The sequence below is a fragment of the Diadema setosum genome, chromosome 9 (genome assembly GCF_964275005.1).
Source record: "Diadema setosum chromosome 9, eeDiaSeto1, whole genome shotgun sequence".
In the NCBI taxonomy this organism is placed as follows: domain Eukaryota; kingdom Metazoa; phylum Echinodermata; class Echinoidea; order Diadematoida; family Diadematidae; genus Diadema; species Diadema setosum.
Genome location: NC_092693.1, coordinates 34,382,185 through 34,401,858, shown reverse-complemented (window position 1 = coordinate 34,401,858; position 19,674 = coordinate 34,382,185). Strand labels below are relative to the sequence as shown.

The window sequence follows — 19,674 nt, the reverse complement described above, 5'->3', positions numbered from 1 at the left end:
GTGTGCAAATTAATCGAGCGTAATTGAGATTTGAAGTCTTTTGTGCAGAACGGTGCCATGTTCTATATGTACATGTAGGTCTATATAGGCCTCTATATATGATACTCGTGTGTGTAAGTGTGCGTATGTCTGTGTGCGTGTGTGTGTTTAATTATTAGCAATGTGAAGTATCATAGTCTGTCTCTTTCGCCACCCATGAACACACACATCTGGAAATATTGATATCTGCAGTGAGTGTGTGTTTGTTTGTACAGTAACAAATTCCACCGTGTGTGTCCTCCATGGCCATGCACTGTGAGTACAAGGTTATTGTCATTCGTCCAGGACAAAATACATTCTACTGTGTGCCCCTGTGCAAAATAACCCACTATCAGTAATTTTCATGGGGATAATTAGTAAATTGTACACAGACTTGTTGGCAGCTATGTAGACTTGTCCAGATCAAATGTGCACAGAATCGAAAAACAACGTTGTTGTTGTTTTTTTTGTTCCTGCGCATTTCTTTTGCAGTTCGCAGCAGCTTCGTCACTATATTATAGAAATTTAACCAATAATGATATTCCCTAATGAAAGGTATCAGATTATAAAAATTCATAAGATAGACGATCGAAGCAAGCTACATGAACACATTTCGCCCTACAAACTCACACACGTAAAAACACACGCACACAACATATTTTAACACACCCGGGTTAACACACTCACAGTTGTATACACAACCGCACACATGCACTGACTCGCACATAGACAAGCACAGCAGCACTTTCATAATGTGATTATGTGAATACACAGTTAAACCTTTCTTAGCGGCCACCTGCCGCATACGACCACTAAAAAATCCCCATATTACACCCCACCCCTGGTCCGCAGCTCCCCTTGCTCAGTAAATTTATAGCCTATGACATGTGATGCATACAAAATGTAGGGAGAACATGTCTATAGCGGCCACATTTCTATAACAACCACGGTGCACGTTTCATCTTCCTTTGGGTGGCCGCTTTTGACAGGTTTGACTTTACTTCTGTAACGCAACATACACAGAGAGAGAGAGAGACTAGCTCACGCACACATACACACTCAGGAAACACACACAACATACAAGTTACAACACAACGCACACGTACTGATTCACATTACATTCAAACACGGCAAAGTTATATGAAGTCAAACCTGTCTGTAGTGGCCACCCAAGGGAGACGGAAAAAGTGGCCGTTATAGACAGGTGGCCGCTATAGACAGGTAATCCAACTTTGTGTGCATTGCTTACATGTACATGAATCATCATTGTATCCTTTGTACATGTATGTGTGTACGTATGCACACACCGTGTGTTTCATGCATATTTGACCATGCCGGTGTATATGAAATTGTTGCATAGTATAGTATGTGTATTGTCGTGAAGAAAGCTTAACACTAGTGCATTATTATTACTGAATGAGGAATGAAGGCAGCGGTGGCGATCACTGAACGTTGCCAGCACTGTTACAAAGCAGAAAAACACGCTGAATTATCGGCTCGGCTACGGCTCAATTGGGTTTTTGGCCGCTATAGACAGGTTAAAATCTACCGCGGGAAACAAAATTTGTGGCCGCTGGCCGCGTTAGACAGGTGGTCGCTATACACAGGGTATTTAACAGGGCTTTTCTCTCGGGGGATTTTTCAGTGGCCGCTATAGACATGTGGTCGCTATAGACAGGTGGCCGCTAAGGCAGGTTTGACTGTACACGGTATGCAACATACTTAATCAACACAATACACACACACAGACTCAAAGATGCACAGACATATCACATAATTATATCGGACGTACAACCGACACAATATGCACACAGTATTGCTATACAGAACCACTTTGCATACGTCGCGCTCTTGCACTCCAAACTATAGCTGGTAGAGTAGGCCTATATTGATGTATAGTTGGTGATCGAAATCCCGTCTGTTTATCCAGACTGAAGGGTTAAACAAATAAGACACAGCTAGCCACAACGACATGCCCCTAGGCCGCCTCAAAGTCTCGACAAAGTGCTAGTGAAACAGTCGAGAGCTAAGAAAACGCAAAGAAAAGAAAAAATCGCGATCAGATAAATAGCGCAGTGTAGTGTAGTGTAGAATATATCGAGTAACAGTAACGATCATGTTTTGACGTCATCAAACACGGGCGGGGCGTGAAAAGTACAGTCTTGACTATGACAAAATGTTAATGTACAAATGAAAACAAAATCAACACCCTAGCATGTAATTCGAAGAAAAAAATCACGTTCCGACAACAAAAAAATAACGTGGGTTTCTTACAATTAAGGAAAGCAATTTTGTGATGCAGCAATTACGTCATACGGCTGAATTAAGCTTCGATTATCGTAAGTTATCATCACATACCTATCTTCTGTTAGAATCTCCCTAGTGCGATTTTATTTCCCCCCCCTTTTTTTTTGCTTTGTAAATGAAGGACATTCACCAAAAATCTGCGTTTCCCTATTGTGAGAAAGGTTAAATCAAAACAAAGCCAGCTTCGATCCGACTATGAAACAAAATTTAGCGACAGAATGTACAGATGAATTTTTGCATGTGCCTGTGCATTTGCCTTTATATAGAGATAATAGTAGGCCTATTATGATTATAGATGTATATTATACTAACAGATATATGTATCCATATCTATCTATTAATCTAAATGATTTATAGATAAACGCAGAAAAAGAAGATTGGTCCGTCAAGATAATGTTCTCGCCGATCATTTATTTACTAGAGTTTTCGGTCATCTTATCCTTGTCGAGATATTCATGGTTAAACAAATTGTATGATGGTGAACACGGAAATTTGTCTCAACCAGGCAGTTTTACAGACATACTCTTCATCCACATGCAGATCATGCACATTTTATACACATTGTAGACAAACTAAACTAAGATGATAATCAAAATCACTTGCACATTTTTTATGCTCAAAATGGTATTAGCTATAGAAATCGAAATTTTAACTATTAAAAGCTAAATGCAACTAAATGAGCGTGGATAAAATGCGGGTATGTGTGTCCCGTTTATGTGATGTTATGACTGTTGTCAGTGCCATGTTGTTAGACCAGTAGAAGGGTTGTGTACTTTATTGGTGTGGATGTCTTTTCTGGCCCTGATACCAGTGTCAGTTTGCTGACGTTTCAGGTTTCAGGTTCAATGACATTTATTTCCAGCAAATATAATATGATATAATATATATATATATATATATATATATATATATATATATATATATATATATATATATATATATATATATATATATAGGTCGAAACATGTTGAGAATTCACGTATTGGCTCCACGAAGAAATGAAGAAATAAACTGGTAATGCATTTTTGCCAATAAAGAATGAGTTTATTCGACTTAAATTTTCAGCGGCCACCGCCTTCTTCAGGAGTCTTGTGAGTCGAATAAACTCATTCTTTATTGGCAAAAATGCATTACCAGTTTATTTCTTTATATATCAATCAATCAATCAGTCAATCATAGTTTATTTCCAATCAACGAAAATAAAAAAAACATAGTACAATGTATACATGTCATTAAATGATATTGTTCATATATATATATATATATATATATATATATATATATACAAATATATATATATATATATATATACACATATATATATATATATATATATATATATATATATATATATATATATACATACATATAAGAAACAACTGCAATTAGTATAATATGCGATTAACTCAAAACTGCTGGAGCCACATCTTCATGTTGCCAAATACTAATAGCAATGGGAATTCTAGGTTCAATTCCAGAGTCTAGCCTTGTTTTGTTTGTTTTCATTTTTCATCTGACCTGTCCTACCAATTAGCTAGGTGAAATATCACGAAAAGCGAGTCAGGTGCAAGAAAAAGTGGCAGATCATTGTGCGCCTTGATACAGGGTAACATCAAGTTTGGATGCCTTTCTGTTCATTCACTCATTACAGGTATATACTTCTCTTTATAAAATGTCCATGAAGTCAATACTCTGTAGCAAGTGCTTATTATATTAACATTGATGAGAAGTTGGGATATATATACATGTGTATGTATATATATGTATATATATATATATATATATATATATATATATATATATATATATATATTATATAATAAAACAGTATTATTAATACCATTATTATTATTATTATTATTATTATTATTATTATTATTATTATTATTATTATTATTATTATTATTATTATTATTATTATTATTATTATTATTATTATTATATCTCATCTATTTGTTGAGACTGTCATTTCCAGTCTGTTGGAGCATACTTGTCAGGAATGTGGAGACGAAACATACATACACAAGAACACGGAAACAATAACAACTGAATGAAGGGAATTTATTCACTTCCAGCATTCATTGAGATTCTCAAAGGGATATGTGCATGAGTGTATGTGTATGTCGATCTGTATGTGTTTAGGGAAGAGTAAACACCAATTCCATTAGCTGATCAGTGCAGCCTTTGATCAAGATCAAAAAGAGTGTTGTTTTTTAGCACCATGTTGTGTTAAAGGCATATTTACCATTTGCAGATGAAACAAAAACGCAGCTTTTTAGTGCTTCAAAATAGTTCTAAAATGTGAGTTAGAGATAGAAACAACCGATGTAAGAATTTGAATCGGTATAATCAATGTTAAAGTATTGTTAGATATACAAATTGTGAACAATAGTTATAATATAAAAAGTTTCTAGACTAAACAGTCTACAGTTATGGTTTAGTGGGGAAAGTAGTAATATGTTGTTATTTTTAAGGCTTTATTACAAAATGTTTATATGGTAGGATGTTTTGTGATACAACTGACCTATGACAAATATGCATCAAATGATATATCTCGAACATTTTTTAAATCACTACACCCAATGGTAACGTATTAATAGAGACAAGAACTATACAATTGTCCTTTGCGTGTCAGTGTCAGGCAGGAAAATTGGAGGATAAGAGAAGCTGTCCTTCACAAAATATTGAAAAACAGAAACTTAAGGCATCATTTGAATATTCTTCTTTCCCCTATTTCTCTACTTGGCAATGACAATGGTTGAGCTGAGTAACTATTTCCTGTTTGTAAGCTGTCACTCTCTCATAAACGCTCTTTTTAAAGAAATGGCAGTACGTGTGAACTCAAAAATGTTACTTTTTCCTCTGTCGTGATCCATGCTCTCCGCATTAGGTTTTAGTAATTTTGGCAGAAGTTCCATCTGAAACATGACAACATTGATGGCATGGCAACAGTCCTTCATTTTCATCTTTTTTGTGTGTCTGTGAATTTAATAGCTTTTGCCAAAATCACGAAATCATGAAAATGAGTCTAGAGAGTGATCCGAGAAATGAAATAACAGGGGAGAGATGCTTCCTAGTTATTACGGGGCTTCCAGAGAAGCGAGTTTTGTGAATAGACTGAGTAGATGCGGTTACCATGCAGCATGGTTTGTCGTCATCTGTTTTCTGTCATACTCTCATAATTGACCAGCAATTCTAGTCAAGACCGTCAAACGATGACCTGTCTGCAGTGGCGAATGATTGGGGGGGGGGGGGGGGTAGCAGGTTTAAACCCCTCCCCCTCCTTTCTCCTCCCTTCGCCCCTTGGGCTACCAAGGGAAATATGATGAGCATTGAAAAACGGCATCACGACGATTTGGCATTGACATTAAAAAAAAAAAATGGGTAGACTTTTTTTTTCCCTTTGTAATCCAATTTGGGAAGAGAAGTGGCAGCTCTCCCCCCCCCCCCACCAAAAAAAAAAAAAATAAATAAATAAAACATAAATTTAAAAAATGAAGACTTTTTTTTTTCTTTTAGTTTTTGTTTTTGTTCTGTTTCGTATCAGTCAAGTTGGCGAGAGAATTATCATTGGGTCAACCTTCTTATATAGAAAAAAGCTATTTCGGCGCCTGGATTCATATGGGTTAGAGAATATAGAACCCACTTCCAATTAGTGTTCCGTTGTCTATTTCTGTCCAAATAAGGGGATTAATTGGATCATTTGTACATACGATCTTTAGAAATGTCTTTTAAAAAAGTGTGTGTGTGTGTGTGTGTTTGTGTTTGTGTGCGTGTGTGTGCACGCGCGCTCAAGAGGTCATATTGTAAAAAGACATGAATCCACACATTAGTTTTATGCGATGAATCCACTTTGATAGTAACTATGGCACAAAATAGCGCAGAGCGTGACAGGATCTGTAATTTGATCCAATTTATGTAGACATTGATGCTGAATGTGAATCCAGCATTGCCCCGAGTTATCACTATAATTGATGATAAGACTTCGTCACGAGATTTGACAAGTAAAGACAGATGGTTTGTATGTTTGTTTGTTTGTTTATATGTTTGTTTTTGATAACCTTATTGTGTCATATCTGATGTTCAGTTCAGTTCATTTTTTTTTCTTCATATTTTCATTTTTTTCTTTCTCAAAGCAAATAACAAATTAATCACATTCATACAACAGGTAAGAATACAAAATGTATACATGCAAGCATGCATGTGTCTTGATTGCAGCAAATAAAGAACACACTGAACACGTTATGTTGATGGTCATATAATGGTATAAAAGGTGTCTCAAAGAAGTAACAGGAATAATGATGGGGCTCACATACGTGCTAGCCTGTAAAACTGTATAGGTCAAAAAATTCACAGGTGTGGAATTATCATGGAGAGCGGCTAGGAGTGCCGTGACCAGCGAAAATAATTACAATATAAAAATCAATCTTAAAAACATGTGGGCAAGAACTTCTTGTTTTTTTTTCCCCTTTCTTTACCATCCGGTAATAAAGAATAATGATTGCGTCGGCCCTGAATAATGACAGACGCAGTTGTGTCGTGAATTATATAAATGCAGAAATCGAACGATATGCCTGAAAGAAATCAATCCTTATTCCCACGGTTGAAGCCATTAGTGTCACGAATGTTGTATCGCAACGCTTGTGGGGGTCATACTCGTAACAGCTGTGATGCCTCTTGATTTTAAACACAATTTCCACGTGATCAGCATATAGCTTGTAATCTACTCGTTCTCATTCTGTTCTCTCTTTGCAGCAGTACTTCAAAGTCGGACAGAACAAATCTGCAGGGTCAGGACGCTATCACAGTAAAGAAACCGTCAGAGATGAACGTAGTCAACTCGGCCGTATCATCTCGGAATAGTAGCGACAGAAAGCCGACCCCCGCCATCCCCAAACCGGCAGAAATAGATATTATCTCAAGGTGTGCATGACGTTTAAGGGTGTTCACATATCTTTATCTTAAGATAATTGCTTACTGCTCTGTGATTTTGTACTCATTTAAAAATGACAATGACGAAATTCAGTAAAATTTATGAATATATATTATGGAAGCATGACGAAATTATCGATATTCTTTTTGTTTATTCCCCCTTTCTCTCTTTCTTGCCTTCTAAAAAAGAGATATTATTGAGATATTAATCTCTGTGAAAATCTGTCTATTTCGGTGTAAAATAAACTTTGGGGAATCAAAGATCAAAGAGTAATACTTTTGAGCATATCTACTCCATTTTCACATCCAGTACATGGGGCTCGACGCTGACATTTTTTTTTTCCTCGGGTGGCCCGTTCAGGCCACACACCAAAAAAAAACAAAAAACAAAAAACAAAACAAAACAAAAAACAAGTCTATTAATATTGTATTTTGGTGGGTCAACATACGAGGAAACATACGAGGAAACATAACAATCCATTTTGAATGTTATTTGTCCGATCGGGCCACCAAAAGATAGCCTTCTAGGAAATTTGGCGGCCCGACATCATTTTTAGTGGCCCGTGGCCCCAGGCCCCGGGCCACCATTAATATCGAGTTCCCTTTTACATAACTTTTTCGTTTGATGACGCCAAAGAGAAAATTAAATATGATGGTATTTTTTGATCGTAAGATATTTTGATATGAGTAGAATTTGATGGAGGTGTCGTGGCTGAGTGGATAAGAGCGCTCGTCTGTGAACAACATGAGCGTGGTATGGTTCGTGGGTTCGAGCCCATGCCAAGCCCGACACGTTTGCCCTTCAGCAAGGCACTTTATCCACATTGCTGCTCTCCACCCAGGAGTATAAATGGGTACCCGGTAGGATGAGAAAGTTTATGTTGGTTGATCAGCATGTGCGCGCCTGTAAAATGGCTGCGACTGGCTGGAATGCTCCCCAGGGAGTGGAAAATGAGCACTATTAGTGCTGGTTGGAAATAATGTATCCAGTGACCGGGGTGATAATAGTCTGTAAAGCGCATTGAAACCCTGAAGTGTGTGAAATGCGCTATATAAAAACCAGCTATTATTATTATTATTATTATAATAAAATAACGGTATAATGTCGTCAATGAATCTGTTACAGGAAAAAGTTATAAAAGAAATGGGATAATGAACATCTCCGTTATAGCAAATAAATACATTTATACGAACAAAATATTTAGGATCTCTTTCTCGATCGCTCGACCTCTGTCGATATCAGTCCATATCTCTCATGAACACGTTGTATGTATAGTTAGTTGTTTTAGTACGTGACTTAAAGCTGATGAATGAATTTTAGTGGGACGTTCTATTTCAACATAGATTTCAACATAAATAATAATTATGTGTTCCACTCCATGAGCTGCACACATTTTGTTTCTGTTTCCTGCAAGTAATCCCGGTTACGCTGCATGAGACTAGACTGTATATACGTATAGAATTAAGCGCCCGAGCGGTAGGTGGCGACATAATCTCTGCAACTAATAGACTGCCGAAGCTCGAAGGTTTTCTCATTTTCGGGTGTAGGCGGTCGGCAGCTAACATCTGCCATAATGCGTAATAGTTTGACTAGTGTGACACTCGTTCGGAGAACACAGATGCTGCGGCGTTGTGTTGAAGAAAGTATCCATGCAGAATGATCTGATAGGCCATCGATTCGCGTGGCAAAGCAAACATTGAAGCTAAACATAACAGCTGTTTTTTGTGGGGGTGGGTGGGGTATATGAGTCATGCTTCTTTTTTTTTGTTTTTAGGTTTGTTCTCTTCCTCTTCTTTTCTTTTCCTTGCTCTGTTTTTCTTTACTTATCTTTGATTATTATTGACTCTCACTGTACCAGTTCTGTAAATGATTTTCATTAAGGATTTTTTTAATGTTTTGTGTATATACAGTGTATTATTCTTGTATTCTAATATTCGGGACCCTGTGGAAGTACAGTCACATTTTGCAGATGTGGCTGAACGGGCAATCCCCCGTTTCTTCATCCTGTTCATGCTGTTACGTATATGCAATGTATATGCAACTTGTGTGTATTTATATATTTTTTTAATCTGAAGACGGAAATAAAAACAAACAAACAAAGCCAAACGTTCTCTCGTGCATGCGATATGCCCCCATCCCATTGATCACACGTTTAAGCCGAGGAGAGGCTCTTTGGCTAGATCATCCAAACTATTTGTTGAATAATCTGATCTAAGAGAACAAAGTCTCTTTGTCTCTAGTTTAAGCTCGGTCAGTCAAAGACTGAATAGAAAGCATGCGAATTGGAGCCAACCCCTGTCTGTATCTGATGTAGTAGACTACCACTGTTCACTATCACATCATGAGAGGAATATAGATATTGTCACATTCTGTCGCTATATATTTAGTTATTTCTAATTCCACTTTTCGATGATTTAAATATTGTTTGTGTTTTCCTTTTATTTGTTCAGGCAAGACAAGGCTGACGCAGCACCAGTCATAGAAAGACCTTCGTGCACCAAGGGGAAGACACGCCAACGCCTTGACAATCTATTTGGGGAAAAGTTCAATCCCAACCTGCCCCCCTTCGCCACCCCCGAGAGCATAGAGAGCCAAATTTCGAAAAACTTTCCCTTGCCATTCGGATTTAAGGGAGCTGGTAAGAACTTACACTCTCTTGCACAGTCACACAATTACACACAAACCTGTCATTAGCGGCCACCAAAGGAAGACGGAACAAGTGGCCTCACTCCGGGGTCGGAGGGACTACATGTGTGTTTCCCAGATCTCCGGTAACAGGGTACTTTTGGCGCGACTAAACCACTTTAGTTTCACTCGTAGTTTGAACGATTAGCTCGCCAATGATAATGATCCCAGTGATGAAGATCCCAAAACGAATGAGCGTGTATATTAATCTGGTGATCTGCATTCTATGAATGAATAATCAAGCCGTCTATTTTCAGTTCCAGTGAAGCGATGAAAACGATACCGTGACCATCCAAAGTAGGACCCTAAATCTGAACGTAAATGTAATGTGAGAAAAGAATGTCAGCTAACATACCGTATAAAGTTGTCCTAATATCGTGATAGAGGTTCGACACGTTTCTATTAGTCATACATTGTCTGTTCAATGTCTCTGCGTGATGTTGTTGTTTTTCGTTGTTATTCGTTGTTATTACTGTTGAAAATTTTCTTTGTTTTATTTCTAAACAGAAAGTATAGCGCAAACGGTTGTGAGTAAGCTGCCTAATACCGGTCTACCCGACATCATATCAAGGTATGTACATTCACTGCCGCCACAGTACTAGTACTTGTCTCACATTACAGGTTCATACCTGTGAATAAAGTGGACCAGCCAGCAAGCTACATCACTTTGTCATTCTAAAAAGATACTAAAATAGATAAATGAAGTAATGAATATAATGTATGTATATTATATGTATATATACTGTACATATGTTCATTTATTTATTTTAGTATCTGTTTTGAACGGCAAAGTTTAATATAATTATATACATGTATATATATATATATATATAATACTGGCTTTATGTCACTTTACCAATATCACACAATGGATCCAAATTGACATATATACAAGTAGAACACTATGAAATCATGACTTCAAATTGTCACAGGGAAAAAAGGCAAATATCAGCTTACCTGCATGGATGTAAGTTGATGCCTTTAAAATATTCTGAATAATGTAATGTATTAGAAAAATGAAATGTCTAGTAAGTGCCAGCAGGTTTCTCACGCAAATATTAGACACGGATACCGAGTTAAAGCATACTTTAGCACCATGGTTTATGTTACAAACCACCAAGTTTTTACCCGTCCACCCCCCCCCCCCCCAAATGGTAGTAAAATTCCGAAATGTATAATAACCCACTTTTGTCATAAAAGGCCAGCATATTGCGCGTGTTCTGGCAGATAGAGCCAGAAATGTTGAACTCGTGCCTACTCCCTTATAAAGGGGGAGATTACGGGGATCACTCCCATAGATCACGTCATAGGCGATAAAGGGGGGGGGGGGGGGGGGGAGAAGATACATACCATCAGCCCACAACTTTAAAGGACAAGTTCACCTTCATAGACATGTGGGTTGAGTGAATGCAGCAATATATTAGTAGGACTCATCAGTGAGAGTTTGAAGAAAATTGTACAATCCGTTCAAAAGTTATGAATTTTTAAAGTTTCTGCTCAGTCATGGCTGGATGAAAAAGACTACTGTAATAGCTTGTGATGTCACATTTGTACAACGATATGAAAAAAAAAAGAATAACGAAAATCCAACATATTTCCATTTTTCTAGCACAACAAAAGAACACTCCACTTCTCTCTTTCAGAAGGCAGGGGGAATAATATTACCCTTAACATACATCAGTAACAAGTCGAAGAAATGTACACTTTATTCAAGAAGTAAAGTTTTGTGAAATTCTCTTTTTATTTTCCTTTGATCGTTGTACGCATATAACATCATACACTTTAGTAGTCTTCTCATCCAGCAGTGACAGATAATTCATAAAAATTAATAACTTTTGAACGACTTTTCCGATTTTCCTCAAACTTTCACTGGTGTGTTTCACTAATAATGCTGTATTCTGTCAATCTAGCTTATGTATATGAAGGTGGACTTGTCCTTTAACTCTATCTGACTAGGAAATCCTGTGAACACTATGACTACGTGAATATCATGGACTCGTCTATAAGCATGACATAATTATACTGAGTAGGCCTACTACGAATAGCTGTCATAGAAATTTGAATAACGCCGGCTGTATAAAGCGCTTCGCCCTATACAGGTTTTGTAGTGTTCTTTAGTTGTGTTCTTTTGCTCTTTTTAAGGCAAAATTTCTTTTGGAGTAGAATAAAGTTCCTTCAATAAATTCAAGAAGAATCATTGGTTTGTTCATCACGCACGTTTCTGCTCAAATTGTACCTGGTATCGCTGTAATGAAATTATCACATAAGTTTGCTCGCGTATATTGCATTCACCCCTCGTTTACCCATAATTCTTTGAGTGGAAATACCTTGGCACAGTTATTAGATGATGCTCTCGACTCGGAAATACTGGATCCCTGCAGTTCGCATAATGCACGTCGTTGTCTAGTCTCTGACCCACTCTGTCCCAATGTTACCCGGATGTTGATGAATGCACATCCAATAATGCCGGGTTAAACAAAGGCAGGGCGCTCTTGGAGAACGTTACTGCCGTGGCTACATTGCCATGACATTGGATTATTAAGACCTTAACTTTATGCTAGAAGTATGCCAGTATCACTAGTATAATTGTTATTATTGTAATTATCAATATTTGTGTCGTTGCTGTTGGTATTGTTGCCGTGGTTGTTGTCAATACAATGTGTATCATCATGATATCGTTGTCTTTGTGTGTGTGTTTTTAATGCACAGCTTATCGTGCCGGCGATGCATTGTGGTTGGCAACGGAAATCTCATGAAGGGATCAAGGCTTGGTCACGTGATTGACAACTATGACGTCGTCATGAGGTATTTTGACATGTGTGCTTGGAAAAAAAAAAACAAACACCGTGCATTCGTATTGTCTGATAGGAGTTGTATACAGTGCGTATAAAAAAGGGGGTACTAGTAATCCAAATTTGGAGAGCTACTATAATTGTCAGCCATGGAGAGTGCAACTTTAAGATTGAGGAAAGGGGAACTCTTCCTCTTTCCAATGATACCTAATTATGTAAAAAAAAAAAAAAAGTCATGCATGACTGAGCACATGAACTTTAAAGGCAATAATAACAAAATGCACTTTTTCCAAGTTTGCGTGTTATTGTGAAGGAACATTGCATGCTTACTGTATGGATGAGACCTGTCAATGAAAGTGGTCAAATCAGTAGGCCAGCCTGCACGGCTGCAGGTTCTTGTTTAGGGTTTCTTCTAACCTTTTTATTGTTCATAACCTTCAACATGGCCACGCTGTCGATAACTTAGTCCTTCCCATAAAGGCTAAACCATTATCTATTTTTCTCTCTTTATATTCAAGACATGGTTTATCGCTGCGAGCTATGTGTTGAATATGAATAGAGAAAATGGACTGTGTGGGTTGGCCTCTGTGGGAGTGACCAAGTTATCTGACAGGTGGCCATGTTAAAGGTTATAAACCATACAACATTAGGAGAAACCCTAAACACAAACCTGCATTCGTACAGGCTGCATGGCCTATGTAATTTGGCCACTTTCATTGGCAGATCTCATCCATGCAGTGAGACATGCATTGTTCCTTCATAATAACACACAGACTTGGAAAAAGTGCAATTTGTTATTGTTGTCTTTAAAGGTCATGTGCTCAGTCATGCATGATATTTGTCAACAAAATTAGGCTATACCAATAGAAAGAAGAAGAGTTTGTCTTTCCTCACAACCAACATTGTGCTATCCATATAGCTGCAATTATGAAATAGTAGACCTCCAAAGTTTAACTTTTTTTTTATTCATACACACTGTATATTTACAATCTCATTAAATGCAAGTATAGCTTGATAGCCAGGATTGATAGCAATACAAAAGCACAAATACTTTAATATGCTCGAGGGCCCACAGTTTGAATTTTCATTTAACGGCGGCAGCTCAAATGCGCGGTTGCGAGTCATCAGGATTATCAACAAATTTTGTTACTACAGCCTGACTGAATTAATGAGTGGATAGGATCGCTCATTGTCCTGTTATGACTTTCAGGAGGGGGATGTTTAAAACATTATTATAGCAACTTGGAGTAAACAAGAGTGACGTCGGGCCTTGAAAGTCAACCAAGCTACATGTATTGTTTGCCAGCACACTGTAAAAGAGTTATGGGCGGGAAATAATAATGCTTTCACTTCTCATAGTGCGTAACAATAATTGCTGGCGTCGTGCTGACACCCACTCGAAACAAACTTGAGATAATAACTAATTATGCAATGGCGTGAACAATCAGCTCTTAGAAAGCAGAGAGGAACAAAAAGAGACAGGAAAAATGAGGATGAATGAAAGAAAAGTGAAACAAGGAAGGATTTTGCAGCCAATGCAATACCAGGTTTCATAAAGTGTGCACTTCACCATGTTCACACACTCTTAGAGCTAGCGATTCTGGCCTGACATTTTTGTCATCCGATAAGGTGGTGCCACGTCACATTTCACATTTAAAGGGAAAAAATGGCTCTTTTGTATGCCTGCAGAAGTGTCGAATTTTTTTTTTCCTGCCGTATTTGTGAAATTATGCTGTGATTACACGATTTCAGGTAGGTAATGACGAAAATGAAATATTACCCCAAAATGACTAGCTGGAATTACCACAGAATGAGAGCATACCCGGTCGTGGTTGCTACGCTTTTCTTCTTGTTCTTTTTATAGAATAATTAACTATGGATAATCGACAAAATTATAATGATCGTTCTACAGCAGTATCCACCCATCTTCCGCACTATATAGGCTACAGACTGAATCGCATTAAGCGTGTTGGGGAAACGATTGCTAAGGCACGAGCCATCATCGCGTAACGTTCTGATGCAATCTACCTATACCCACTATAACTAAACACGGAGGGTTATCCTGGTATAAAAGTCGGGTACATTATTTTACTCTTTTGATCTCAATTATACTCCAAAATTTTGAGTCCCATTCGCAGGGTCTAGGCAATGAAGATACAGTATCATGCCTATAGGGTCATTGTTAGTCCACGCATGGTCTTCTATCCACTTTAGCTATACAATCTCCTCACCATCATTCGTGAGAATAATGGAGAAGGCCTGGCGGGCGCATCACTCTTTCTGAATGATTCATCCGCCGAATAATTCAGTTTCACTTTGCCAAATGAAATTACTAAAATTCGTTCAGACCATCAGTGCGGGCTGAATAATGAATGGTCCAGAATTCTTCAGACCGCTGCTCGCTTGAATTCATTACATACAATTACTTGCGCCACTTAATGCTGCTATCAAAATTCGGTGATTCAAATTCATACTTTCCTCCAGACACTGCTTATATTTGTTCCCTCTGAAACTGAAAGTCAAATTAGACACGGACAATACGGATTTTCTATATGCCTGTAAATTTAGCGATTGGACTGTACAAATAAGAAGTTTTACGATGCACATATTAAGCCATAATTCGAAGCCCGCCGACTAAATTCCGCTCCCTGTTCCCTCTCCTAAAGGCTGAACGACGCCCCCATTAGTGGTTTCGAGAGAGACGTGGGCGCGAAAACGACGTTTCGCCTGCTGTACCCAGAAAGCTCCCTACTGCCAGGAAGCAGATACAGCTATGCCCAGTCTAACTTCACGTTGGTCGTACTGCCCTTCAAGGCGGCAGATGTCCAGTGGGCGGACAAGGTCGTTGACGGCCGAGACACGGTGAGGAAAGAAACAAATCCTGGGAAGATGTAAATTTGAGAGAGACGGGGGGGGGGGGGGTTGGGACAGGAGATGCAGGAAGAAGGAGATGGGGGAGGGGGTGAGAAGAAGGTGGGAATAACTGAATTAAAAAAACATATCCTGCGTTTTATCTTCAGTAAACTTTGATGTTTGACTGGCATTGAAAACCATAAATTTTCCAGCTTTTTTAAATCTTAATAGTTAACCTTGATGCTTGACTGGCTAAATGTTGTCCACTCCAGCGAACAGCTGCTGTGTGAAATTCGGGTCATTTCTCCGTCATATAGTCTTCCATGGAGTTTAACCAAAGCTAATGAAAGTGTAAAAGTTTTGAAAAACCCAAGTGAAAACCATGCCAAAACAGGATTTGATGTTACGAGTTCGGTGATTAGGTGACAGGGAAGAAAGTCATGTCTCTTCAAGTGTGTATGTGTGTGTCTATCATTGTGTGTGCGCTTGAACAGTACAAGTTCAAGTTCAGGTTGATTTATTTCATCTCCAACAAAATAATTAGGGATACAATGAAATGTTCGCGTATAGAAATAATGTCACGAAATCAGTACAATGTGATGAACATAATAACATGCAATAAAGACACAGTTAAATCATTTATAGAGATACAAATAAATGTTATATCATTATGGTAAACTCAGAAACAAAATTGTTCGAAATGGAGGGGACTGCTAAAAGGCAGAGCTTGTAGTATGCAGTCCCCTCATTAAAAAAAAAAAAAAAGATCTGCACAATAGTTCCTCATTTTATAAAAATAATGTTTGACCAGAAATTATGAAATTTGTGACTAGAACCAATGTTCTTACAGTCCAGGTTGAAAAGAGAGACGCAATCACAAATATGAATCACTAGTTTGAAAAGTATAGGCATTTGATTATTTTGTGTGTGTGTGTGTGTGTGTGTGTGTGTACGTGTATTTATCTTTTTTTTTCTTAATTTAATCATCTATTCAGCTATTTGTCTGTTAATAAACCTACCTGTTCTATCTAAACATCTATCTACCTTCCAACCTATCAACCTACCTATTTTAATCCATCTATCTATATCGTCCATCTATCCACCTAACTTTTTTTTTCTCTTTTTTTTCTGTCCTTGCCATCCCCCCCCCCCCACACACACCATCCCGACCTGTATACCACCTTCTCCAACTGTCCCGTTCCCGTTCCCCATCCCCCTCTCCCCACCTCCATAACTCACCCCCATCTAAACAGTCCGGCGTGAAAGGATTCTGGGCTTCAGTGGCTCACGTCGTGCGGATTGCCAAGAGTAACGTGCGGTTGTTTAACCCTACAATCAGCTACGAGCTATCCTCTAACCTCATTGGGTTCAGTATGAACGGAGGAAGGATGAACAAGGTAAAATCCGGGGATCTCTAAATCGTTAATTTTATTCGTAATTATAGGCAATGTGCAACAATACTTCACATTAACAGTGTGTGTTTCGTGGTCTCTGCTACCAGTGTCTCTCACACTGTGAAAAATAAAAGTTATATAGTTTAGGGGGTTCCGAAATGCAGTTAAATGTTTCACAAAGCAAACAATTGATGATAATCTGTGAATTACCGGATTTACCGTCCTCAGTGATGTTAAGAGAAGCAAACAATTCAACATGAAAATAACGGTCGAACAGCATTGCGGTAATTTGTGTTTTCTTAATAATATTTAGTAGTACAATAATTTTAACAATGTAATTTAAAAAATGCATTGTACAGAAGGGATTTTTCTTCCATATTGATCAAGTTGTACAGTAAGGTCAGGAAGTCGGCAATCGGTGTTAAAGAGTGTCCCTTTGATACATGATAGGGCCTACTTACTCGTAAGCAATGGGTTAATCTCCAGCTGATTTTCAGACTTTTACATTTGAATAACTGTAAACTGGTTATACTGGGTACAGAGTTTCAGAATAAGTCTGTAAGTCCACTTATCTAAACATGGAGCAGTCGAGTTATGAACTGCATGTTGTGAAATCATGAAAATCGCATGGATTTCCCATTTTATGGTCATGTTCAAAGGAAACATGGGGAAAACGTAAAGAAAACTCCAAATATTTTCATTTTTCCAGCTTGATGAATGAGCACTAGACTTAGCTCCTTCAGAAGGCAAACGAACGTAACACAAAACGTAACATGAATATTTACATGTCAGCAACAAGTCGAGGGAATGTCCCCTTCTCATTGAAAAAGAAGACATTTTGTGAAATTACCAACCATTATGTCGGTTTTGTTTAAATTTCACCTGTCGTCAGAATGTGCCTACGTCTGGTGTCATGGCCATCATGCTAGCAGCCCGTATATGCGACGAAGTATCCGTAGCCGGGTTCGGCTATGACACGAGCAAGCCGAAGTCTCCCCTCCATTACTACTCGTCGGCCAGTACGCAGGTGGTCATGAACTCGCGCACGCACAACATCGGGCCCGAACGGAAAATGCTCGGGCGACTCGTCTCGCAGGGCGCCATCAACGACCTGACGAAAGGTATTAGAAATTATTGAGTCTTGGCTACAGAAAGAGTTCTGTGGTCGTGACGCCGCATGGTCCGCGGACGATTATAAGTTGACCATGCTGGACGTTTCTGGTTTTTTTTGTTGTTGTTTTGTTTTTTACTGTGCCAATGATGCTCCTACTGTACAGTGGAAAAATGTGACAGACGAGACAAATTTTTGCCAAGTTTGAGATGACCGCCAAAACTGTACTAAAACAAGCTCGTAATCAGTACAGTGACCTTAATCCATGTGTCTTCGGTTGTAATGATCGAAGATGTGTATCTCTTTGTTAGAGTAAGATGAGTTTGTATGTGTATGTGTGTGTGTGTGTGTGTGTGTGTGTGTGCGCGCGCGCGCGTGTTTGTGTGTGGGTGTATAATGGATGTATATGGATGGAGGTGTGTTTGTGATGGTGTCTATTTAGATTCGTGGCTTTGTGTGTGACGCAGCTTCCGCTATTGCCTCCTAATTGTAATTAGATGGATAACAGGCATACTTCACTGAGGGAGTAAAAAATATTACATCATGGAGGAAAAACAAACTAACCTTGTGCACTTTGCTGTCGTGCGCATGCTCGTTTTCAGCAGGGCGGATTTTGATGCTGTGATTTATACCAGCCGTTGCACGACGTTTGATTGTTTGCAATAAGGATTCAAGGGGCACGCAAAACCCTTGAAAAATGGAGGAGACGTTCCAGCAAGAGACATCACACGACCATATACCAGGTTCTTCAAGTATACTTTATCCTTTCGATATCAAAAAACAAATTGAAACATTATGACCAATGTATTGCATACATACGTGTGCGTATGATTACGCAATAGTTTGTCTGACCAAAATAATACCCGTAAACGTGCCAAAGGTATAGGAAGTTTTGTATTTGTGGATTTTAACCTTAGTTTCTTTCGTCCCATCATGTACATCTAAGTAAAAAAATATTTCGTTTCGCCACATTTTTGTAGCGTATATTATGTGGGTAAGAAACAATATGAAAACTTGGCGTGGATAAAGTAGAACTGAAGAATTGTGTGTCAGTTGGATATAAAAGTTGTTGGATCGTTTTACAATGTAATGCGCACCTCGTAGGACTGTTCTATTGATATTGGTGGGTGAAACGTTCGAACCATTAACTTTGAACCATTTCTTTGAAAGCACAGTGGATGAACTGCGATCCTTGCTCAAATCAGCTTTAAAACCAAATCGTGAACAGTTCTAGAGTTATCGTAATCGGGCAAAGAAACAATGGATAAATTTTTGACAGATTTTGGGTTTCACATGACACCGTGAAACAGTATAGGCCCTTCAGGCTAACAGCGGTCATGATAATGAGTGGAAATAATGTGAAACAAAGGGTGATTTTCATGCTACCCAATGAAAGGCTTATAAGACAAACGTTCAGACGGTGATCCTTAATTTTGAGGATAAGCTAACTTCGAGAATAATCTTGCAGTTAAGTATGGGGCGCCAAGTGTCGCATGATCTCTTTCGTTACGAAATGACAGTTTCGTGATGAAACTTTTTTTTTTTTCGTTGACAAGTGACAACGTCAGTTTCGTCGACGAA

At 38.3% G+C, this 19,674-nt stretch overlaps 1 protein-coding gene across 2 annotated transcripts in view; it reads left to right on the top strand.

Moving 5' to 3' along the window:
- LOC140233098 (lactosylceramide alpha-2,3-sialyltransferase-like) overlaps positions 1-18,120 on the top strand; it is a 35,165-nt gene extending 17,045 nt beyond the window's left edge. For both annotated transcript variants that reach the window (XM_072313209.1, XM_072313210.1), the window contains exons 4-10: positions 7,081-7,248; positions 9,709-9,896; positions 10,451-10,514; positions 12,653-12,748; positions 15,402-15,597; positions 16,842-16,985; positions 17,875-18,120. In XM_072313209.1, coding sequence (XP_072169310.1) covers positions 7,081-7,248; positions 9,709-9,896; positions 10,451-10,514; positions 12,653-12,748; positions 15,402-15,597; positions 16,842-16,985; positions 17,875-18,120 — 1,102 coding nt within the window. The remainder of the gene's footprint in view (positions 1-7,080; positions 7,249-9,708; positions 9,897-10,450; positions 10,515-12,652; positions 12,749-15,401; positions 15,598-16,841; positions 16,986-17,874) is intronic.
- The last annotated feature ends 1,554 nt before the right edge of the window (positions 18,121-19,674 follow it).